This window comes from Myxine glutinosa, chromosome 2 (assembly GCF_964187855.1).
Source record: "Myxine glutinosa chromosome 2, kmMyxGlut1.1, whole genome shotgun sequence".
Taxonomy (NCBI): Eukaryota; Metazoa; Chordata; class Myxini; order Myxiniformes; family Myxinidae; genus Myxine; species Myxine glutinosa.
This window is the reverse complement of record NC_136262.1, coordinates 209,480,999-209,507,102: the sequence shown is the minus strand read 5'-3', so window position 1 is coordinate 209,507,102 and position 26,104 is coordinate 209,480,999. Positions and strand designations below refer to the sequence as shown.

General features: G+C 45.5%; 1 protein-coding gene across 1 annotated transcript in view; it reads right to left on the bottom strand.

Annotated features, from left to right (window-relative positions):
• The window catches only part of CHST15 (carbohydrate sulfotransferase 15), a 105,218-nt gene that overhangs the window by 34,969 nt on the left and 44,145 nt on the right, over positions 1-26,104 (bottom strand). The window contains exon 6 of the mRNA XM_068106380.2: positions 5,369-5,525. Within this exon, the coding sequence (XP_067962481.1) occupies positions 5,369-5,525 (157 nt within the window). The remainder of the gene's footprint in view (positions 1-5,368; positions 5,526-26,104) is intronic.

Here is a 26,104-nt window from a genome sequence, read left to right as displayed (position 1 = left end):
CTATCTCTCCACACTCAAGATTGAACTCTCAAACCTGTCTCCTTCCTCCAAATCCTGGTGGCGTCTGGTCAAATCCGTTTCTGGTGTTTGTTCCCCCTCCATTCCCTCCCTTACCTCAAATGGCTATGCAGTTGACACCGCACGTGACAAAGCTGAATGCCTCAACTCTGTGTTTGCCTCAAAATCTTGTGTCCCAAACCCATCTCTCTCTGTTCCCACCTTTCGCAGTCGAACCCAACTGCTCCTGGACTCTGTGTCCTTCTCTCCTGACAAGGTGGAGAAGTTTTTATCAAACCTCGACTCTGATTCTGCAACTGGACCAGACGGCATCAGCCCACGGGTCCTAAAATCCTGCTCTGCCGCTCTATCTCACCTTCTCTCTGTTGTTTTCACCCTCTCTTTTGCTCAAGGTCATCTGCCAGCATCTTGGACATCAGTAAACATGACCGCTTTACACAAAAAGGTGCAAAAACAGATCCTTGCAACTACAGACCAATCAGCCTGCTTCCAATTATCAGAAAAGTCATGGAATCCATCATTGCTTCGGATATCAAATCCTTCCTCTTCTCCAATGGCTTGATCTCTGATCATCAATTTGGATTCAGACCAGGTCATTCTACTCTGGACATGTTGCTTCTGCTGTCTCAACAATGGATGGAGGTCCTCAATGCCAAACAGGAAATCAGAGCTGTCTCACTTGACATATCATGTGCCTTCGATACGGTCTGGGACCCAGCTCTGCTCACCAAACTCTCCTCCTATGGTATCCATGGAAATCTCCACTCATGGCTTGCGGACTTCCTCTCTGGTCGTAGGCAACGTGTGGCCCTGAATGTATTTCTCTCATCTCCCCTTCCTGTTCTGGCTGGAGTTCCCAAGGTAGTGTTCTGGGCCCTGTGCTATTTCTGGTCTTCATCAATGATCTCTCCGACTCTCTGGAAAATCCTCTCTATCTCTTTGCTGATGACTCCACTGTCTGCCGCTCCATTCCTCATCCCTCAGATCGGCAGTCTGCAGCCTCCTCACTCTCGGCAGATCTGGACAAAATCACAGACTGGTCAAACAAGTGGAACATGTCTTTCAATTCTGACAAATCTCACACTCTTACAATGTCTCTCCGAAAGGACCGACTGGAAAACCCTCCCATCTACTTTCTCAACAATCCTGTCCAAGAGGTTCTGTCGCTCAAGCTTTTGGGTCTCACTATCTGCCATGATCTTTCTTGGGAAAACCACATTTCCAAGCTGGCCTCCAAAGCCAGTCGCCGACTGGGCATCCTCTGTCATGCGAAGTCCTTCCTTGGCACACCTGAGCTCCTCACCACATACAAGGCTTTCATCTGCAGCTCAATGGAATACTGTTCCCCCCTCTGGGCTGGTACTCCTGCCTCACACCTAGCTCGGCTTCACGCTGTTGAGGCCAAAGCTTTCAGAATAATTGGAATCTCCTGCGATTAAGTTAACTCCGAGGGCCTTTCACTCACTCACCGCAGGCAGGTTGGTGGTCTTTCTGTCTTCTACCGACTCATCTCCGGCCTTGCTCCCCCAGCTCTCTCTGTGCTCTGTCCCCCCAATATTCCATCAGGTCGCACAAGATCTGCCTGCAACCCTCTTATGGTTAAACTGCCAAAATCTAGGCTCTCTGCTCACCTTCACTCTTTCATTCCTCTTTTCTCCCGCCTCTGGAACAAACTCCCCCACTCCCTTCAATACCACTCCTCCCTCCAGGTCTTTAAAACAGCTGTTCACCACCATCTCTTATCTTCCCCCATCCAAAACCTTTATCTTTTCTACCCCCGCTAATTCACCCCAGAGTCCTTGCAGTATTCATATGTTTTATACCTCTGCCACCTCCCCCCAAGTCCTCCCGATGTCCTTGCTCTCAAATGTTGTGTTTGTGTCCTTCCCCCTCTCTCCCCATCTTGTCTGCCGCTCCCCTTGTTTTCTGTGTTTTGTGTGTCGGTTTGACTTTTTGTGTAATTAATGTTAGATCTTTCACGAGCCTCGATCTTGTATACAAAAAAAAAATATATATATTGCGTTAAATTTCCAGATGCGTTGTCTCTCGTCAGTTCTGTCGTGCTTCTTCCTTTACTTTTACTCACTTCTCTTTTCCTTGCTTTCCCCTCTAGCAACCATATGCTTAGTATATTATACTGTACATGCAAAGATAGTGGATTTCTGGATGAATGGATTATGGAAAAGGGTGGAGTGAATGGAGTCAGAAAGAGGAGAATAAGTTGGAAGATAATATAGGAGAAAGCATGAGGTGACAATGGGCAGCACTCTCAAATCACTGAAGGGAGAGACAGCTTAGAATTGGGAAGGGTACCTCGGTATGTGATTCTTGAAGAATGCATGCAACCTGGGGTAGCTGCTGGTGGTTTATAAAAATAAAAATAATCTGCAGTTCTTTGTTGTAGCAAAGGAGCTTCTGGCATCAGAAGAATGCAGTAGAAGAGAGAATTGAAGACTTTGGGGACCCTGAAAGGGACATTGCTGAAGACATTTTCAGATAGATTACAAAACAATGTACCAGGTGCAATCAAATAGTTTTCTGACGATATGTATTTGTGTGGTCTTCAAACATGGTCTGAAGGCTGGCCATATTCCCCTATGGGATAAAGCCAGCATTTTGGGTGCAACTCCCAGTAAACGAAGAAGGAGGATTTTGGAGGCATGGCATGTGGAGGAGTCTGTTGTGTTGCTCACAGAGGAAGTGTTGGACTTACCACTAGCGTTTGGCCCTCTCATGCAGAAACGTACCAGAGAAACCGTCACCAAGCATATAAGTTATTACCTCGGTTGCTGTCACTTAGGTATATATTCTCACTTTAAGTTTGCGATGTATCCGTTTAGCTTAATTCATTTAAGTTACCACCATCACTTGAAGCAATTAATCATGTTGTTTATTTTTCATTGATTTATTTGAATTATGCAACGTTTTGTTTAATTCAACGTGTGATTTAACGGTTGTTTTGATGTAACATCCTAATGTATGGTCTCAGTTGGTTCAACTGTTTTTGTTTTTGATTTACGGTTTAAATTTGAATGGCACGAGTTGTTCTAGAATGGCATTGAATGGCATTGTTCTAGAATTTCGGTATCCCCACCCCTTTTCCCCTTATATAAGGGAGGGTATAGAATTGTTTTGCTTTACTCTTGAGAAAGGTCAGTGGATGCACGTTTATCTGTGTTGCTGATCGGAACGTCGAGCAGTTGTTTATTTTGCTTATTAAAGGTTGGAGAACTAAAAATAGATTAATTCGATTTTAATCCCAACCACAAGTCATATATATATATATATATATATAAATATATATATATATATATGTCACAATGTCACAAGGAATGGTTGATCAGAGTAGTGATGGCAATGTACAAAAGAGCGCGCACAGCTGCTAGGACGAAGGACGGGAACAGTGGTGAGTTTGAGGTGAAGGTGGGAGTGCATCAGGGGTCGATACTAAGTCCACTACTATTTGTAGCTGTGATGGAGGTGCTGGCTCAGAACGTAACGGAGGGTTTACCATGGGAGTTGTTGAATGCAGATGATCTGGTGTTGATTGCGGAAAGTATGGATGGACTGAAGGAAAAGATGAACAAGTGGAAGGAATGACCTGGAGACAAAAGGTCTGAAGGTGAATATCAGAAAGACGAAGGTGATGGCAAGTGGTAAAGCATGTGGTGAGGTGGAAAGAACTGGGAAGTGGCCTTGTGCTGTGTGCAGGAAGGGTGTCGGAGTGAACTCCATTCAATGTACAATGTGCGCTGAGTGGGTTCATCAAAAATGTAGTGGCCTGAGAGGGTCATTAACCAGTGTGGCAGCTACATTCAAATGCAAGGTGTGCACAGAGGGCGCTGCAGATGAAGGAAATGTTGAGTTGGATCTTGGAGATGGCGTGAAGCTGGAAGGTGTGAAAACATTTTGCTACCTCGGAGACATGCTGAATGGAGAAGGTGGATCAGACTCGGCAACGGTTGCTAAAGTGAGATGTGCATGGAAGAAGTTTTGGGAACTGAGTGGCGTGCTGATAAGGAGGGGAGTGTCGTTGAAGCTGAAGGGAAAGGTGTATGCTGCATGTGTGAGAAGTGTTATGATTTATGGGAGCGAGACATGGGTCATGAACGTAGAGCAGCAACGAAGGTTGGAAAGGGTGGAAATGCGAATGGTTCGATGGATGTGCGGAGTATCGTTGAGAGAGAGGAAGACAAATGATGAATTGCGAAAAATGATGGGAATAGAGCCTGTGATTGATGTTGTGAAGAGGAACAGGTTGAGATGGTTTGGTCATGTGTTGAGGAAGGATGAAAGTGACTGGTTGAGAAGAGTGATGGAAATGAATGTAGAAGGAAGTAGAGGACGGGGAAGACCGAGAAAGACTTGGCTAAAGATGGTGGAAGAAGAAATGCGGGCAAGGGGGTTAACAAGTAGAGATGCAGAAAATAGGGCAAAATGGAGAAGATTGTCATGGGGACCGCAAGGCTAACCCCCGCTCTAGCAGGGAAAATGGCCTTAAAATGCATGTTGTTGTTGTTGTTGTTATATGTCACAATGTGCAATGGCCGAGCATTGTCATATTGGAGGAACCTTTGGTTGTTGGTAGATTGTTTACCTTAAGTTAGGCATCATTGTGGAACACTATATTCATTGTGTTGGCCTAATGGTTTGGGCGGTGGGATTGGGAACCTAAGGTCCTGAGTTTGTAATCCCATTGAATTAATGCCAGGTGGGGTTGACTCAGCCTGTCATCCTTCCGAGGTCGGAAAATGAGTACCAGATAACTGGTTAAAGAGAGGCATTGACATAAGCGGCAGACGCGCCCACAGAAATGATGCAACCAGCAGCTGGGTGGCTGCACACGAACCACCCACTATATTCATTGTGTCACTGATGCAATAGATGATCAGCGTAGTTTACATTACGACTCATGATGCCCGATATTCTGGGTCCTGATAAGCAATGCCAATGTCAACATGAGCTTGTTTTATTGTTTTAGCTGGCGTTGTTTTCTGGTAACCATCCTTCAAAGTTCAAATGAAAGCATGAGCCTTACTTGTCACTTGCCTACTGATGTCATGAAACCAATCACACAATGATAAATCAATGATAATCACTTCCCTAGGGTTTACCATGGCATCACCCAGGAGCGAAAATGTAATCATGTTGCATGTATTATGTCATTGTTTCCTCGTAAACACATTCCAGTGAATTACATCAATAAATAAAAGTTAATAATAAAATAAAGCTGAAAAATAAAATCGGTTAGAAAATGTTTTGGCCGAATCTCATGAAAATTGTACAAAACGAAATCCGTAGCAAGAGTGGTGGCTATCGCAATAAAAAAAGGAAAATATATTTTACTTACCGACATGTCAATGCTGAGCTTGTAGTCATAGATGCAAACACGTAAAGAGTAGTCGGATGTGCAGTTGAGAAACATATTTATGGATTCTTCAGTCTTTTTATGAAAATCCTCCACAGACTTGTTATTATGTCCAAAATAAAGGTAATCTGAGAAAAGCCTGAAACACAAGATTCAAGATAGTCAACGAGAACAGCACTCGGTAGAGCGCATACCTCCAACAGGCTGAACAGTTTACGTTTCGTATCCCACTGATAGGTCGGATCTGGATTCGCTGAAACAAATCTAATCGGCTTGTTATTCTCACCTAGCCAAATCATCGACCAAGTTTTGTCATAATCTGTGCACAACTTTTTGAAATACCATGTTATACATGGTTTTTGGCCCTATCATGCAATGGTGAAGAATCACTTAAGGATAAAATAATTCCTACATCCAAATTTGGATCTTCATCAATATCTAATCAATTCTTCCTGGTCACACACCCAACCTGTCCACCAAGTTTCATCCAAATCCGTCCATAACTGTTTGAGACATCCTGCTCACAGACAAACAAAAAAGAGGGGTTAATTAATTGTATTAAAAGCAGGAGTGTGAGTGTGAGTGTGTGTGTGTGTGTGTGTGTGTGTGTGTGTGTGTGTTTTATTGCGGCAAAAATAGAAAAGGCTGTTTTCCCAACTTAAATTTAAGTGCTTATCTATTTCCAAACAACTCCCATTACTCCCCCCCCCTACCACTCTTCAAATCCAAATTCCAGCTCTATTTTTGCTTCAGCAAGTATTCTGCAGTGTTTTTTTTCACTGGAGACAGACTATGACCTTCACAGAATCCAGAAAAAGCAGCCAAAGTCACAACACCAGATTTCAACTGTCTGAAGCTTGACACGAAACAGGAAGTAGCAGCGCAGACTGTCGTGCTTTCCTGGATGATCCCAAATTGGCAAACACAACAGGCAATACATAAAACAGGGAAAACTGTTCGTCATTGGGAAGACCCATATTCAAACATGAAGGCATCACCAGATTGTAGTTGAAACTTTGGATCTAAGCCTTGCCTTGAATTTCTTAGATCTGACATTTTAACCACTGATTGGTTGAAACACTTTTAACCACAAAGAGTTGGTGCTGCCTTTATTTATGAATATAGAAAAGAGACACTGTGACACAATTATGTAATCTTAGCTCACCAAATGTGGCACTGTGCCTGTGACTGCACTCTGGGCATGCTCATTCCAACGCAACAATGGATGAATGCCCCGAACTTCCAGCAAGAAAGAGGTCAGAGAAATCCCTCTAGTTTGACATTGAACTAGCCCTGCTCACTTTGCTATCTGCATGTGGTATCCACTGAGGTCCTCTCTTAAATAGCTGACAATCAAGCAGCGTGTATGTCGCCCTGGATTGTTTCTTCTGTGATCCCATTAGATTCTGGTGTTCCTCAAGGCAATACTCTGAGACTCATCCCATTTTTATTTACATTAATGACCTGTCTGAATCTCTGGAAAATAATTTGTACAACTTTGAAAATGACTTTCCCTTGTATGCCTCACCCTAGATATAGGCAAGCTGAAGAACCCCTGTCTGTCAATCTGCAGAAATTAAGAAGCTGTTCAGTCACCAGGGACATGTATATTATTTAAAAAAACCATGTCTGCCTGTCTCCGTCTGCCTGTCTGTCATGCTATAACTCTAGAATGGATTTCCGGATTTCAATGAAACCAACGATGTGGTGGAATCAGGGAACTCTGACGAAGGTTTCTGATGCAAAAAAAGAGAGGAAGATTTGTGTATGATACATGTGCACACGTGATAAAACTGCAAACTCCACCCTTGCAAAGCTGGTTATCCTCCTGGGCAGGATCCCCCAGAAATCATTAGTCATAGATTAGGCAGGTCAGGTCCGGTAAGGGAGCATGCGCCGGAGCAGTGCGTCGCCGCATCCACTTTCCGATGGTACTCCAGCGGCCTCCGTCTGGCCATCCCCCAGGATGATGCCTGGCACATCCCTACCTCCTTGAGATACCGATCAACCTGCTGCAACCATGAGGCACACGGTTGGCCCGTTGGCCTCCTCCACTCATGAGGCGCACTTGCTGAGAGTAACTGGTGAGCTGGATCAGCGTCCGGAAAACGAGCCACATGTCCATACAGCCGCAGTTAACAGTCACGGACCATACAGGTAACAAATCTCATCTGAGTCTCTCTCAGAAACCGCTCGTTGGACACAAAGTCTGACCAGCGATAGCCAAGGATTCTCCGAAGGGAATTGGTTCCAAAGGAGTTAAGTCTCATTTAGTTAAGTCTCATAGATTAGTCATCAAAGCTATACCAAGGACTTGGGAAGTGCAGGGTTTGTATGCAACGGCAGAGACGCAGAGGAGACCTCAGAGTTTGTTTCCTGCCATGACCCGTGCCTAATGCGCATTGCGCACCCCAGAAAATTTAATCAAAACCAAGAAGGGAGGGGAAGAAGGAATTATTTTTATTTTGATCTTTTTCGTGTGTTGTTGTATATTATTTGCTATTCAGGATCTAAAAAGCCTGTGATGAATATCCCATGAACAATCTCCCCCTCCTCACTCCCTGAGTGTTTAGCTAGGCCGGTATCTATACACCGCCTAATTTTATTTATTTTTCCGCCATTAACAACAACCATTTTTTTAGCCATTACATAAAGATTGGTATTCCCATCAGGGAAGCGACGGGTCTTATATTCTTGTGATGTTCAATGCTGGAACTTCATCTGCGGATACCTTGTCTTTCTGCAAAGACGGCTTTTAGCTAACCCTTGAATTCACTTATTTGTAAGACAAACTCCTTGAAACTTCTTGGTGTCTTGATCTCCCAAGACCTGTAATGGGTTGCCCAGATCTCCAAGCTGGTGTCCAGGGATGGACATCACCTTGGCATTCTTCGTTGGTCAAGCCTTTTCTTGATTTTCTCAGCTTTTAATTGGACAAAAATAATTTACAGCACAATGTAGTATAGTTGTTTTTTGTGGATTGTTGTTGCAGCATCTCATGTTGCAAACCGTAAGACAATGGGGTTAATGGCTCTCAGGTGAGTGGTATGTGTTGGCCTGTGGCTGATGTACAGAGCTTGGTTCTCTCCCATCGTAGGCAGGTCGCTTAACTGACAGTCCTCTCCACTTCGTAACTATAGTCTTTCCCTTCCCCAGAATCTTCCAATCACAGAGATCCTTCCAGAAACCAACACCTTATTATCCTTCCCAAATTTAGGATTATTTCTCATATCCTCCCCCTTCATTCTCATCTTCTCTTGTTTGTAAAACTATTCCTGGGACTCTGTCCTGTGACATTATTCCCTCCAGTCCTTCAAAATGATAACCCACCACCATTAATGTTGTTTTTTCATCCCCGCTCTTGACCTTTTTTCTTCTTCTCTTTTCCCCAACCACCTCTCCTGCTCTCTCCTTCCCCAGCCGCAACCACCTGCAATTTTCTGAACATTTATCTAACTTGTTCTGCCTGTGTTATCCCTGTGTGCTATTGGACACTTTTCTGTCTGTCCCTTCTTTGCCTGGTTTCCTCTCCCTTATGAGTTAATACTTTGATCCCTCCTCCATTGTTGTTCAGCTGTTTCATCATACTCCACTTTAAGTGGAGAGAAAACATCCCACAGTACCCAGTATTTATGTGAAATTCCAAACAATGTACAAACATATGTGTTCCAGATTAAAAATGAAACGGCGCTGCTGAAACAAATTCCAATGGGAAACCACTCACAGATTTAGCATAGCCCACACTGGTTTGTACTTTCTTTAGCCCAATGTCAAAAGTAATTCCAAACAAGTGGCCCATCTCCCACAAGCATGGTCACTGCAATAAATACATATACTTCTTCTTTTTCTTCTTCTTCTTCTTCCTTATAACAGCAAGCATTATCCAAACTTTCTTGTGGGGCCGGCCACGGGAAGTTTGGCCTGGGTTTTCACGAACTGGCTGGCCAGGCCTGACGTTCGACAAAGATTAGGGCAGGAATTTGGAGTTTGGTCATGGTGCCGGCAATAGCTCCCCTAATCTTCACGAAAGACACCGTGAGATCGTTAACATCTACCAACTAATGCTGGCAGACAGGACGTACAGTTAAAAGTCCATCGGCGCACATTGATGAATCACCCTAACTGTTTGTGAATTAATGACAGTTTATAGCTGGGTCAGGATTCAAACCCAGGCTAGACAGCTTAGAGGTGGGTGTGCGTACCTCTATAGGTCATCCTGTCAGCCCAGTCCTTGATGATAATAATAAACAAGTTACAATGCTGTCCAGTACAATTAGGGTTGGTGAACATTGAACAAGAGGAAATTGCAGGTGGGGTGTTATTAAAGTAAGTAGTACTGTATACAAATAGAACAAAGTCTCCATTGTGTGGGTTTTGTAGTCTTTGTATAATCTACATTGGAGACTGGGGACGTCCACAAGACCCATTCCACTTCTTCCCCTTTTTCCTTACCTAATTTAATTTGTCCCTTTTTGCCAAATCTGTCTACCTCTTTTATTCATAACTCGCAAAAGTACCTGGCGTTGCCGGGCAATGCAGAGTTGCTTTGTGCCAGGAATATGAAGAGGGAGGGAGAGAAAGGAGGGGAGAGCAGGCAAGTGGGAGGAAGAGGGAGGGGAAGTAGAGGGAAGGGGGGGGGGAAGAAGGGGAATGGGGGGTGGGGGTAAGGAGGAGGTAAGGGGAGAGTGTCAGGGTAGGATGGGGGTGAGGGGAGCGAAGGGTGGGGTGAGGGGAGGAAGTGGAGGGGAACAGGGGAGTTGCAGGGGATGGAGAAGGAAGGAGAGAGGAGCAGGTAAGGGGGGAGGTGAGGGGAGGGAGGGGTAGGGAAGGGGAGTGGAGTTTGCGGAAATGAAATAAAGGCACGAACACTGGTGTTTAAAAGTATTGCAATGTGTACAGGAAAACAGCAATTCGTAGGTATGAATATCACCTTTATTACCATTCATAGATATGAAGCTTTATGTACAGAAACGGACCTGTTTTGAAGCAAGGCATACTTGTCGCTCAACCATACTTTGGTTGAACGACAAAATGGTGGGAAAAACAAAATGGCGGAATTAATACCCCAAGCTGAGCGGCCCGAATGCAGGCTTACCAAAGGTAAGCCTGTTAGTGTAAATGATCCTCAAAAACACACCCAAACATCCAGTTTTCATTCATGCAATCCCTTTGAGGTTGAGAAGTATGCATGCAAATTTGGGGCCACTAGGTTGCATGGTTTTGGAGGAGACGAACACACACACACACACACACACACACACACACACACACACAGCCTTTTATTATTGTCGATACTAGCGTGACTCGGCGCGCTCCACGCGCCTCACCACACGTCGTTTCAGAGGGGTAGGCATCTTTGACCATTTCGGTGTCTTTTGGGTCTTCATGGTGTTTTGGGTCTTCAGGGCCATTTGGGTCTTCAGGGTCTTTTGGATCCTCTAGGCCTTTAAGGGAATTTTGGGTCTTTCAGGTGTTTTGGGTCTTCAGGGTATTTTGGGTCTCTGCTATCTTCAGAGGCTTTTGGGTCTTAAGGGTCTTCAGTGTCTTTTGGGTCTTTGGGGTCTTCAGGGGCTTTTGGGTCTTAATGGTCTTTTGGTTCTTCTTGGTCTTTAAGGGTATTTGGGTCTTTTTGGGTCTTCAGGTTTTTTTTGGTTCATTGGGGTCTTTTGGGTCTTCGCAGTCTTTTTGGTCTTCAGGGTATTTTGGGTCTTCGGGGTGTTTTGGGTGTTCTGGGTGTTTTGGGTGTTCTGGGTGTTTTGGGTCTTCGGGGTGTTTTGGGTCTTCGGGGTGTTTTGGGTCTTTGGGATGTTTTGGGTCTTCGGGATGTTTTGAGTCTTTGGGGTGTTTTGGGTCTTTGGGGTGTTTTGGGTATTCAGGATGTTTTGGGTCTTCGGGATGTTTTGGGTCTTTGGGGTGTTTTGGGTCTTTGGGGTGTTTTGGGTCTTTGGGGTGTTTTGGGTATTCGGGGTGTTTTGGGTCTTTGGGATGTTTTGAGTCTTCGGGATGTTTTGGGTCTTTGGGGTGTTTTGGGTCTTTGGGGTGTTTTGGGTATTCGGGGTGTTTTGGGTCTTCGGGGCGTTTTGGGTCTTTGGGGTGTTTTGGGTATTCGGGGTGTTTTGGGTCTTTGGGTTGTTTTGGGTCTTTGGGGTGTTTTTGGTCTTCGGGGTGTTTTGGGTCTTCGGGGTGTTTTGGTTCTCCGGGGTGTTTTGGGTCTTCGGGGTGTTTTGTGTCTTCGGGGTGTTTTGTGTCTTCGGGGTGTTTTGTGTCTTCGGGGTGTTTTGGGTCTTCTGGGTGTTTTGGGTCTTCGGGGTGTTTTGTGTGTTTGGGGTCTTTTTGAGACTCAGGGCCTTGAAGGGTATTTTGGGTCTTTAGGGCGTTTCCAGTCTTTAGGGTCTTTGGGGTCTTCAGGGTATTTTGGGTCTTCAGGGGTCTTGGTGGTCTGAAGGGTCTTGGTGGAATTAAAGGGTCGTCAAAGGTCTGAGGGGTCTCAGCAGTCTTAACGCAATTAAGAGGGTTAATTGAAAGGGCGGTAATTTATTTGAAGAAGAAGAAGACGTTATCGTCGCATATAAACATAATGACAAACATAGCGACATAACCATATACGTTTGCTCTATTATAATAAGATGGTGTCCTCTTCTTTTTCAAATTCATCCTGCACCCCTCTTTCTCTTCCTTTGTATTCATAATATGAACATGGGGCTCTAATATAAGCTCCCTGCTTAAGAACAGGATCTAAAGGCAGACTTATGTTGACTTTTTCACACACTATTTATATATGTTTATATACACAAAGAATTAAGTTAAGCACCCCCCCCCGTTTTTTTACAACCTCGCACATTACAAGTTTGTTGTCGTCAAAACAGTGTAATATACCCATGATATTGCTATATTTTCTGGAGAAGTGATATTATGGTCACATAAAAACATAACAATCATGCCGTTTTCAATATTTTATTCTGAATAATTTAAGGTGAAATTTTTTGGGAATTTTAGGCATATTTTCACCTCAATTTAAGTATGGAGCTATAGGTCCATCACGGACAGTGTGGATGACGTTTATGTTTTCTAACGTACAGTCATTGTTCTGAGAAGACCTCTAGCGATCTTTGCGTCAATAACGTGTGTAGGACCCACGTGATCGGATCACTGCCTCAACCAATCACTTTTTTTCACTTTGATCACTCAATTTCATCAATGGATAATTGCTAATGTCATACCAATCATTATTTGATCTCACATACCTTAGAATATATGCCAATGTATACATATACACAAAGAATATATATTAGGGGGTGCTTACCTTAATTCGTTGTGTAGGGGTGCTTAACTTAATTCTTTGTGTATATATATGTATATATACAAGCTTGGCTCAGCTCGCTGCACTCGCCTCACCAAGCGTCGATACTGAGGAACGGGCTTATTTTAGCTGAGGCTAATGACTGTACCTGAGTTGCTGTGTTGTCATGATTTAAACCAATCATAATACAAACAATTATTTTGCACAAATGTATTTGTTGTGTTTGTGATATCACATTTTTATAGGCAATTTAGGTTGAAGATTTAGGTTGAATGTTTTTTTCTTCAAGAAAGAACCCCTCAGCACTTACATAGGGGAGGGGTAGGTGCAGACTGGAAGCTTGGGACGATTACACCTCACCACCACGTAATTCAAAACACCTCACTACCAAGTAATTCAAAACACCTCACCACCAAGTAATTCAAAACACCTCACCACCAAGTAATTCAAAACACCTCACCACCACGTAATTCAAAACATCTCACCACCAAGTAATTCAAAACACCTCACCACCAAGTAATTCAAAACACCTCACCACCAAGTAATTCAAAACACCTCACCACCACGTAATTCAAAACATCTCACCACCAAGTAATTCAAAACACCTCACTACCAAGTAATTCAAAACACCTCACCACCAAGTAATTCAAAACACCTCACCACCAAGTAATTCAAAACACCTCACCACCAAGTAATTCAAAACACCTCACCACCAAGTAATTCAAAATACCTCACCACCACGTAATTCAAAACATCTCACCACCAAGGAATTCAAAACACCTCACCACCAAGTAATTCAAAACACCTCACCACCAAGTAATTCAAAACACCTCACTACCAAGTAATTCAAAACACCTCACCACCAAGTAATTCAAAACACCTCACCACCAAGTAATTCAAAACACCTCACCACCAAGTAATTCAAAACACCTCACCACCAAGTAATTCAAAACACCTCACCACCAAGTAATTCAAAACACCTCACCACCAAGTAATTCAAAACACCTCACCACCAAGTAATTCAAAACATCTCACCACCAAGTAATTCAAAACACCTCACCACAAAGTAATTCAAAACACCTCACAGCCATAAAACACGTAATAAAAACACCTCACAGCCACGAAATTAAAAACACCTCACCATCACGTCGTTTAAAAACACCTCACCACCGCATAATTCAAAACACCTCACCATCACGTAATTCAAAACACCTCATCACCACGTAATTCAAAACACCTCACAGCCATAAAACACGAAATAAAACCACCTCACAGCCACGAAATTAAAAACACCTCACCACCACGTAATTATAAATACCTCACCACCACGTAATTCGAAACACCTCACCACCACGAAATTAAAAACACCTCACCACCACGAAATTAAAAACACCTCACCACCACGTAATTATAAATACCTCACCACCACGTAATTCGAAACACCTCACCACCACGAAATTAAAAACACCTCACCACCACGTAATTATAAATACCTCACCACCACGTAATTCGAAACACCTCACCACCACGAAATTAAAAACACCTCACCACCATGTAATTCAAAACACCTCACCACCATGTGATTTAAAAACACCTCACCACCACGTAATTATAAATACCTCACCACCACGAAATTAAAAACACCTAACCACCACGTAATTATAAATACCTCACCCCCACGTAATTATAAATACCTCACCACCACGTAATTCGAAACACCTCACCACCACGTAATTCAAAACACCTCACCACCATGTGATTTAAAAACACCTCACCACCACGGCATTTAAAAACATCTCACCACCACATAATTCAAAATACCTCACCACCACGTGATTAAAAACACCTCACCACCACATCATTTAAAAACACCTCACCACCACATAATTCAAAATACCTCACCACCACGTGATTCAAAACCACCGCCACGTTATTAAAAACACTTCACAACCACAGAAACAAAAGTTTGAGGGAGTAGTTCAGTGACAAGACAACACAACACAAGACAACACAAGACAGACACTGCACAGATATATATATATATACATACATATACATAAACACATATACATATATCGACATCGCGACTCGACTCGACCATTTTACCTGGCTGACACGGATCCAAGTCATAATGTGATGTGGCAATTAAACTCATCCCCCAGCACCTGGATCGTTTAAAACAGTCTTGTGATGGTGCTGCTGGTATCACGGATCATAATTTTGTGTTATTTATATTGTGCCTCACCATCCGCCATGCCATGCTGTAGGGCCATGTGATATCTAAATATGCGTGAAAAGAAGTGAAAAATCAGTTACATGACATCGGCAAATTACGTGTAAATTGGGTCCGACATGATGGTGCAGAGGTAATGCACTAACCTTTGAACTATCTACAATGGGCTCGACTCCTGACCCCACTATAAACGGTCCGATTGGTGTTTCACAGGCAGAATATTGTGTCCGTAAGTCAGCTGCATGTCTGTTTGCGAGCATTAGTTGGCAGACATTAAAATACCCACGGTGTATTTCGCCATGAGCAGGTGAGTTATTGCTGGCACCGCATTCGAGACAAATTACAAATTCCTGCCACTTTCAAGTGTCAGTTGAATGTGAGTCCTGGCCAGCTGGTAAGTAAAAGACTAGGGCAAAATAATTGCCTGGCCAATACCACAGGAAAGTGAAAAGATTTAGAGGCATTGAAGTGGTTGTTCGTAGACAAACAAGAATGACCGCACTGTGGTCACAACTTGCGATAAAATCCGGTAACGGGCCGATTGGGTAACGCGCATTTAATGCACGATTAAAAAATTAACTTGACACCTCTCATCCATGTCACCCATAGCCACGATTATATCACAACGAGCTGATTTGTCACAAATGACCCGGATATTGGGCCTTTCAAAAATTACGTAACAATTTTTTCAGGGAGGCAATACTGTGCAATGTGCATGCTGGCGGTCTTGAATAAACCTTACTAATTTTTTTTTTATCTGACAGATTAGATATTCAGGGTCCCTCATCGTGAGTAACACTCGACACAACCAAAGCCAACAGAAATCTGACGCAACAAAAATCCAGGTAGTGTATAATCAGCAGAGGCCTACAGGCCTGATGTCTTAGGCCTACCAGAAAACCAATATGGCGGCCATATTATTTCATCTGTGTGCCATTATGGGTGAAGTCAAGCGACAAATGTGGATGGGGTCTGGCAGCTGTCGACGGATGGGTGAAAATTTCAAAAATCGACCCCCAACGAGAGCCACAACACCAGCAACAACCATGTGATACTCAGCTACAGCATGGTGGATACTCACTTACAGCATGGCGGATACTCACCTACAGCATGGTAGATACTCAGCTACAGCATGGTGGATACTCGCCGGCAGCATGGCAGATACTCAGCTACAGCATGGCACACATAATGCCGCAATGTCCAGCATGAGCCATGAGTCGGAAGGGATGGAAAGCTCGGGATCCATCTGTGGCACTTGGTTCAAACTGACTTTAAAGATCCCTAGGCTTCGAAAGAGTAAGCAATTGTCACCGGCACCATGAAGAAATTCAAAATTCCTGCCTCGAACGACTTCTGGGAAGGCAGCAGCAGACCTCCAAATGCAGGGCAGCAGCAGACCACCCAGTCTAATTCTGAAAACCGCCCTTGGGCAAACCACGAAAGATCGGAGAGAAGTCGGGAGATCTGAAGAATTCCTTCATCTTATAATGATTGCCTGATTAAATTACCATCTGGATCATCAGCTGAGCACTGCTCATCACTGATGTTTTTCATCTTCAAGAACAGAAACCCTCTGAGTAGTTCTACCACCACCTCCATTTTGTCAAAGTGTTCCCAAATCAGAGAGATAAAAGAAGAGAAAGAGCGAGAGAAAAAGAACGAAAGGAGAGAAATCCTCAAAACTCCTTCAACTTAATGAATCCTAGGGGGCAACTTAGCATAACAATTGTGCATTTTGTGAGGAAAGCACCAAATTTGGCACACTAGTAGACTATCCTATTATGAACAGATTTGGATATTGGGCCATCTCAAATTCAGCCCCTGATGGCTGTGGCAGCCATTTTCCAAAATGACACCTTCAGCTTGTTCCGACGAATTGCATCATCAATTGGCTTGGTCCTTTCCACCAGGCATTCTCTGGTGAAAGCCTGGAACTGCTCTTGGCCAATCTTCTTCACATTCCTGACAGTCTCAACTGCAGCAGGACCTGCAATTTCCTTTGTGTCAAGGACAACCAGATCCATGCTCTCTTCCTCAAAGGGGTTGCCAAGCTCTTCTGTGACGCTGACAAGGGCGCAGACATCCTTGGCGAAAGAGGTCTGCACACTTGGTGTCTGGTCGTGATGACGTGTGTCCTCTCGCCTCCCCCAGTGTTGATGGCCATCTTGGAACTCTTCTATGGCCCTGGCAACTTCTGGCCCGGCAATCATCCAACGCCGCAGGGCACTTGGGTTGTCAGTGAGGCCGACTGCTCCACCATCTCCTTTGATGCAGGCGTTATTCTGTTCATGCGCCTGGTCGATTGGGATCGAAGAGAACACCTTCTTCGTCTTCTGTACAGTGAAGTTGCCAGCCCTGAATTCTCTGGCTACATCTGGGTGCTTCATTGGGAGTGTAACCATGTCCCTCAGGTGAACAGGGACCCACCTGGCATAGTGTGTGTGGTCTAAGGCATGGAACCATGGGACCAGTTCCGTCAGGGCATCAAGGTACATCGTGAATGAAGCCTGCCGCAGAGAACGCACGTAGACCAGTACCAACATCTCTAGTTCCAGCACAGCTGCCCAGTACTGAAAGTTGGGAATGTCTTCTCCTCTCTGGTGACACCAGTCTTCGAACTCAGGCAGGTCTTCTGCATCATCAGCATATGTCATACAGTGGCGTTCATACGCACGGTGTTGCAGGATGTGCAGTGCCGCTGCAGTGATTTGATGAGCTCTTCTTGTGCGGGTGACGTGGGCAGCTCGCAGGAAGGAGTCGGCCGTCCATGGCGTTGCAATCTCAGCTTGCAAATCTGCAAAATCTGCAAATCGTGCAAAAATCAAATCTCTGAATCTGAGATGGCCCAATATCCAGATCTTTTCATAATATGATAGTCTACTAGTGTGCCAAATTTGGTGCTTTCCTCACAAAATGCACAATTGTTATGCTATATTTAGCTTAGCTGCCGGACTATCCCTGTTTAATGACGAAAAAGATCATCAATTGGGTACCGTCCATCGAGGTTTTTGTCTCTGTAAGTGCAGAGCCAAAATGAATGGCCGGGCCCCAACCTCTGTTGCATCAAACGGTCACAATCAGGGAAAGCCAAAAACAGAGCGGTAATAATTTCTGTTCCACCAACGTTTTGTCAAGTGGACGATGCGGAATGTTTACATTTAACGTCTTCATTCAAACATGTGCAAAGAAAATTCTGACTGTGTGCATCAACATCTCACGCAGAGCTCCCAGGAGATGAAAAATGTTATTGCAGTTCAAATGAGGGTCCAAATTGGCGAAGGAAGACATCGCTCGGTCAATTTTACCAGTTTTTATCTCCCAAAAAACAGCCAAAATCGTTTTGGTAATTGCCAAGAAATGCTTAATGTACTTTGCTGTTTACAAACCACAGTCTTGACATGAGAGGTCACTTAAAATGTTATTCCTTGCGTAATTTATGCACGTATAATTACAATCTGGGAAAGGGTACAAAAATAATAAGCAAGGAAAACAGCACAGAACCCCCGAAGTAAAGCAAATAGCGTCCATTAAAGGAATTACACAAACATGTAACGGCACGCCATGCCTTTTGAAGTTGCAAGACGGGAATGCGAGCTCGTAATCATATGCTGAGACAGGACCTTCTTCGTCTCAGTCTGGCTGTGGCTTTCCTTGCTGCCTTCAACTTTGCGAATTCCTTTTCAAATACAAACAAGCTGTGGAACCAAAAACGAGGCGTTTTTCTCTAATTTGTCTACCATTGCAAAATGACTGTGCCATGTCTATTCCATGTTCTGCCATGCAGTAGATGAGTATTCCACCATGCAATAGGTGAATATTTGCCATCCAGAAGGTGAATATCTGCCATCCAGAAGCTAACTGCGTATCCACCACCCAGGAGGTGAGTATCTGCCACCCAGCAGTTGAGTACCCACCACCTTGTAGGTGTGTACCATCCATCCAGTAAGTCAGTATCCACCATCCCTTCAGTCAGTATTCACCATCTATTATATGAGTATCCACCATGCTGTCGGTGAGTATCTGCCATGCTGTTGGTGAGTATCCACCATGCTGTCGGTGGGTACCCGCCATGCTGTAAGGGAGTGTCCGACATACTGTTGGGGAGTGTCTGTCTACCCTGTTGTAGGGGAGTGTCTGCCATGCTGTAGCTGAGTATCCGCCATGCTGCAGGTGGGTATCCGCCATGCTGTAGGTGAGTATCCGCCATGCTGTAAGTGAGTATCTGCCATGCTGTCGGTGAGTATCTGCCATGCTGTATGTGAGTATCTGCCATGCTGTAGCTGAGTATCTGCCATGCTGCTGGCGAGTATCCGCCATGCTGTAGCTGAGTATCTACCATGCTGTAGGTGAGTATCCGCCATGCTGTAAGTGAGTATCCGGCATGCTGTAGCTGAGTATCTGCCATGCTGCAGGTGAGTACCTGCCATGCTGTGGGTGAGTATCCGCCATGCTGTAAGTGAGTATCCGCCATGATGTAGGTGAGTATCCGCCATGCTGTAGCTGAGTATCTGCCATGCTGTCGGTGAGTATCCGCCATGCTGTAGGTGAGTATCCGCCATGCTGTAACTGAGTATCTACCATGCTGTAGGTGAGTATCCGCCATGCTGTAGCTGAGTATCTGCCATGCTGTGGGTGAGTATCCGCCATGCTGTAAGTGAGTATCCGCCATGATGTAGGTGAGTATCCGCCATGCTGTAGCTGAGTATCTACCATGCTGTCGGTGAGTATCCGCCATGCTGTAAGTGAGTATCCGCCATGCTGTAGGTGAGTATCCGCCATGGGTAGCTGAGTATCCGCCATGCTGTAGGTGAGTATCCGCCATGCTGTAAATGAGTATCTACCATGCTGTAGGTGAGTATCCGCCATGCTGTAGGTGAGTATCCGCCATGCTGTAGGTGAGTATCCACCATGCTGTAGCTGAGCATCTGCCATGCTGGAGGTGAGTATCCGCCATGCTGTCGGTGAGTATCTGCCATGCTGTCGGTGAGTATCCGCCATGATATAGGTGAGTATCTGCCATGCTGTAGCTGAGTATCTACCATGCTGTCGGTGAGTATCCGCCATGCTGTAAGTGAGTATCCGCCATGCTGTAGGTGAGTATCCACCATGCTGTAGCTGAGTATCTAACATGCTGTAGGTGAGTACCCGCCATGCTGTAAGTGAGTATGCGCCATGCTGTAAGTGAGTATCCGCCATACTGTAAGTGAGTATCCGCCATGCTGTAGGTGAGTATCCGCCATGGGTAGCTGAGTATCTGCCATGCTGTAGGTGAGTATCCGCCATGCTGTATGTGAGTATCCGCCATGATGGAGGTGAGTATCCCGGCATGCTGTCGCTGAGTATCTACCATGCTGTAGGTGAGTATCCGCCGTGCTGTAGCTGAGTATCTGTCATGCTGTAGGTGAGTATCAGCCATGCTGTTGGTGAGTATCCACCATGCTGTAAGTGAGTATCTGCCATGCTGTAGGTGAGTATCCGCAATGCTGTAGCTGAGTATCTACCATGCTGGAGGTGAGTATCCGCCATGATGTAAATGAGTATCCACCATGCTGTAGCTGAGTATCTACCATGCTGTAGGTGAGTATCCGCCATGCTGTAAATGAGTATCCGCAATGCTGTAGCTGAGTATCTACCATGCTGTCGGTGAGTATCCGCCATGCTGTAAATGAGTATCCGCCATGCTGTCGGTGAGTATCCGCCATGCTGTAAATGAGTATCCGCCATGCTGTAGGTGAGTATCTGCCATGCTGTAGGAAATTCCACATCTCCTGGTTTGGCAAAAATGGTGAGAGCATGAACCAGTCCCAGCTGTACATACACAAGGGGAGTTTACCTTTGTGACAAAGTTATTGTCTCAAAAGCAATGTTCCCAACTCAAAGCAAAGTTGAACTTGGGATTTGGATTTTACTTGTGTTACGGATTTATGTGAATTTATGTGAATTACTATTCAGGTCATTGCTTATTAAGGTTTATTCGATTAAAGGTTGTTGTGATTAAAGGGTCAGGAGCCCTTCTGGGGAAAAGGAGACCGGAAACGGAAGAAGAAAAGACACGAGGTCCGGGAGAAGCGGCGATCTTCTTCTTCCTCGCCCAGCTCCGACGTGAGCAGTGTCGATATTGAGCAGCGTGGGGGACGCTGCGTTTGAAAGCCCATCTGGCGAAAGGAGTTACCTGCGTGGGGTAATTACCGATTACACGTCACGTTGCCGTGGGTTCGTGCATGGAACCAAGCGTCCGGCACAAGTCGCCTCCACGTCTACAAGGACGCATACGGGTCGCACCGTGGGCCTCGCGCGCTTTGCAAGCCGCGCTTTGTTTTGCCCCCCCTTTGCTTGGCAAGGAGGTGTGCGCTGCAGCAGCTGTCCCCGGTACGCGACGTGCACGTTTGGAACACGTCAGCCAGGGGTTCGTTCAACCGCCCGTGTGCGGAGAAGCCGACCTTCACCTTGGTCTGGAGGGGCCCAGAGACATTGTGAGTGACAGTGACCATTGAGGGGTCGTGAGTGGGGAAAGGGGGGACATATATAAGATGGCCATCTTAATAATATTGGTGATTGATTGTTGATGGTTGTTGATTGAGTGGGGAATATATTATTGAGTAATCCGGATCCTTGGTGTGGGGTTTCTTATTGCCTTGAATTATTGTGTCTTTCATATTGATTGCACTACGAAAGCGTATAAATCATATATCTTTCTGGCGGATTTCCTCTCACGGTCCGGGAGTCACCGAGACCAGGTGGTCACCGGGAGGACCACGTAACAGAATTGGGGGCTCGTCCGGGATCTAAAATTGTATAACATAATAAAATAATAATTTTTAGTCATTAAAATTTATTAATTAATTATGAATTGGTAAATTTTTGAGAAATTGTGGTAAAGTCTTGGGTGAAGGTTAACAGGTGTTAACGATAGTCACCATGGCATTCGTTGCACAGAACTTTGCGGTAACACCCAGTGAGGCACAGTTCCGAGCGTTACTAAAAGCGGACCTCTTGAAATTGGCCAAACATTTTAACTTGGAGGTCCGAACTAATTTGAGGAAGGCAGAGTTGCAGGCCACGGTGATACAATCTATGGTGGGATTAGGAACATGGGACGAGTTAGCCTGGCAGTGGCTACCCGAAGAACCAGAAGACATTGAGCTCCGGAAACTGGAGTTGCAATTACGGAGCCAGGAACGGATCAAAGAAGAGGAAAGGAAAGCAGAAGAGAGGAGAGAAGAGAAACAAGCAGAGGAAAGGAGAGTGGAACGAGAACTCCAGGAAAGGTTAAAAGAAGAAGAAAGGAAAGCAGAAAAGGAAAGAGCAGAAGAGGAAAGGAAAGCAGAAGAGAGGAGAGAAGAGAAACAAGCAGAGGAAAGGAGAGTGGAACGAGAACTCCAGGAAAGGTTAAAAGAAGAGAAAGGAAAGCAGAAAAGGAAAGAGCAGAAGAGGAAAGGAAAGCAGAAGAGAGGAGAGAAGAGAAACAAGCAGAGGAAAGGAGAGTGGAACGAGAACTCCAGGAAAGGTTAGAAAGGTTGAAAACAGAGGAAAGGAAAGCAGAAAAGGAAAGAGCAGAAGAAGAAAGGAAAGCAGCAAAGGAAAGAGCAGAAGAGGAAAGGAAAGCAGAAGAGAGGAGAGAAGAGAAACAAGCAGAGGAAAGGAGAGTGGAACGAGAACTCCAGGAAAGGTTAGCAGAAGAAGAAGGAAAGCAGAAGAGAGGAGAGAAGAGAAACAAGCAGAGGAAAGGAGAGTGGAACGAGAACTCCAGGAAAGGTTAGAAGGGAGAAAAGCAGAGGAGAGGAGAGCTGCCAGGGAACTCGAAGCAGAGGAGAGAAAAGCCGAAAGGGAGTTGAAGGAACGTGATCTGGCGCTTCAGCAAGAAATTAAATTCAAGGAGCTGGATTTAACGAGAGAACGGGGAGAGGTACCACCCTTGCTGATGGGGTCGACACCTAGCCAGAACACCTGGGATGTGGGCAGACATGTGAGGCTGGTTCCACCCTTCAGTGAAAAGGAAGTCGCTAAATTTTTTCCACACTTTGAGAAAGTGGCTCGACAGTTAAACTGGCCGGAGGAGGCCTGGACCATACTAGTGCAAAGTGTGCTGGTGAGTAAAGCTCAAGAGATTTATTCGGCGCTACCAATGGACCAATGTGCAGATTATGAGGTATTGAAGAAGCACATCCTCAAAGCCTATGAGCTGGTTCCTGAAGCTTACCGGCAAAAATTCAGGAATACCAGGAAGAGGGAGAGTGAGACCCATGTGGAGTTTGCCAGAGTGAAAGAAAACATGTTTGATCGGTGGTGTGAGTCGAAAGGAGTCGGGAACGACTTCGAAGCATTGCGTGACCTGATGCTGGTGGAGGAATTTCAACAGTGTGTCCACGAGGACATCAAAGTGTACCTGCAGGAAAAAAAAGTACCAAAGTTGTGGGACGCAGCCACCATGGCAGATGATTATGCCTTAACACACCGGATAGGGGTCCACACACCTAGCTCCTCGCCTAGACTTCAGCAGGGGAGTTATGGAACACCCGGTGCGGAGAACGACAATACATGGCGGCGGCCTCGAGAGGATTATGGGGACAACGCGGATACCCCAACTGTTCGAAATCAGAGGGCTACGGGCCCAAGACAAACTTATTTCCCGGGGGGGCCCGAGGCAGACCACGAGTTTTTCCTCCGGGCCTACTTGCGCCTTTTGCAAAAAACCTGGACACTTGATGTCCAGTTGTTACCTCATGAAAAGGGACAACCCAGAGCGGAGTCCGACTATTACAACTCCGAATGCGATGGCTAGCGTAAGAAATCGCCCACAGAAGAGTTACCAACCATTTATTTATGAGGGGTTTGTCTCACTCGAGGGAGACTTGACTAACCCAAGACCTGTTAGGGTATTGAGGGACACAGGAGCCCATCAATCCTTAATGCTTGAAGGCATTTTGCCATTGTCAAAGAGTACCGCAACTGGTGATAGTGTTCGGTTACAAGGGATCGGTGGCTGTGTTAGTGCCCCACTTCATGTCATCCTTTTGGAATCCGATTTGGTGTCAGGACCGGTCACCGTCGGTTTACAAGCCACGCTTCCTGTAGAGGGGGTATCGGTGATTATCGGGAATGATTTGGCCGGGGGGCAAATTTATGGTAACCCGAGGGTGGGTAAAGAGCCCCGCAGGGGAAATAACACCACCCCAGCTCGGGATGGCGACATAAGTTTCAAGTTATTCGTAGGGGGACTGAACTTCAACACAGAGGAAGAGGTTCTGACCTCTGTCTTCAACAGATATGGGCCGCTGGTGGAAGTGCGGGTGGTAAAAGACAGGGAAAGGCAACGGTCAAGAGAGTTCGGCTTTGTCACGTTTGCAAGCACAAGAGATGCCAGGGAGGCAGAGAAGAATTGGAATGGTAAGGATTTGGAGGGTCGGACCATAACAGTAGGGAAGGCATTTCGTAGGCGTCGAGAGGTCTACAGAAGAGGACAACTTGGCGGTAGTTTTGGGGTTGGCAGTAGCCGATATTACTATGGAGGCTCCCAGAGTTACGGCACCTCCCGAAAGAATGAATGTCAGAGCACTGGCCGAGAAGGAGACTGCCAGTCAGGTAACGGCTGGGACAAGGGGTCCCACCGTAACTGTTAGGAGTCTGGAGAAGTTGAAGCACTATATACGGTGGAGCCGCCGAGCCGGGGCTCCTACACGGACTAACCGTGAACGCCACGTTCTTAAAGGCGTCCAAGTAGTGAACTTTCCTGCACGGACTAACCGTGAACTCCACATTCCTTAAGGCGTCCATGTAGGGAATACTCAGCTGGGCCTCCCGAAAAAGTGCTATCGAGAGGTTTAACTTTGGGGCTTTGGTCACCACCTCTTAACCGTCATTCAAGAGAAACTAGAAGTGGTTGACGCTTGGTCCAGAGTGAATTAATCTAGGGGTTTTGGGAAATTTTGTTGCTTTATTTTTAAGTGATAATTGTGCCCGGGGGGAACTGATGATTTGGGGTTGTGAGTTATCTGGTTTGTTTATCAAAGTTGGCCGGCAAAGAAAGTTTTCGCTGGGTTCAAACTTTCTTTCTTGAAGGGGGGGAGTGTTACGGATTTATGTGAATTTATGTGAATTACTATTCAGGTCATTGCTTATTAAGGTTTATTCGATTAAAGGTTGTTGTGATTAAAGGGTCAGGAGCCCTTCTGGGGAAAAGGAGACCGGAAACAGAAGAAGAAAAGACACGAGGTCCGGGAGAAGCGGCGAACTTCTTCTTCCTCGCCCAGCTCCGACGTGAGCGGTGTCGATATTGAGCAGCGTGGGGGACGCTGCGTTTGAAAGCCCGTCTGGCGAAAGGAGTTACCTGCGCGGGGTAATTACCGATTACACGTCAAGTTGCCGTGGGTTCGTGCACGGAACCAAGCGTCCGGCACAAGTCGCCTCCACGTCTACAAGGACGCGTACGGGTCGCACCGTGGGCCTCGCGCGCTTTGCAAGCCGTGCTTTGTTTTGCCCCCCCCCCCCCCTTTGCTTGGCAAGGAGGTGTGCGCTGCAGCAGCTGTCCCCGGTACGCGACGTGCACGTTTGGAACACGTCAGCCAGGGGTTCGTTCAACCGCCTGTGTGCGGAGAAGCCGACCTTCACCTTGGTCTGGAGGGGCCCAGAGACATTGTGAGGGACAGTGACCATTGAGGGGTCGTGAGTGGGGAAAGGGGGACATATATAAGATGGCCATCTTAATAATATTGGTGATTGATTGTTGATGGTTGTTGATTGAGTGGGGAATATATTATTGAGTAATCCGGATCCTTGGTGTGGGGTTTCTTATTGCCTTGAATTATTGTGTCTTTCATATTGATTGCGCTACGAAAGCGTATAAATCATATATATTTCTGGCGGAGTTCCTCTCACGGTCCGGGGGTCACCGAGACCAGGTGGTCACCGGGAGGACCACGTAACACTTGTCAGAAAAAGTTATGTATCCATTTTTCTTACTTCCTTCCTCTTCGCTTGCAAATCTCTCCTGAGAAAACGTCTCCCTTCTTCTGCATGTAAAAGATCATGGTCGTAGTGATCCTGAAATCATTACCATGATTGATGAATTATATCTTGCTGCTATGAATACTAAATGAGCCTCGATCAATAATTCTGAGGTTGAATAGAGGAAGAAACCTATATTTTACAAGCTGCTTTCTAGCATTGGATGGAATAATTACCTGAC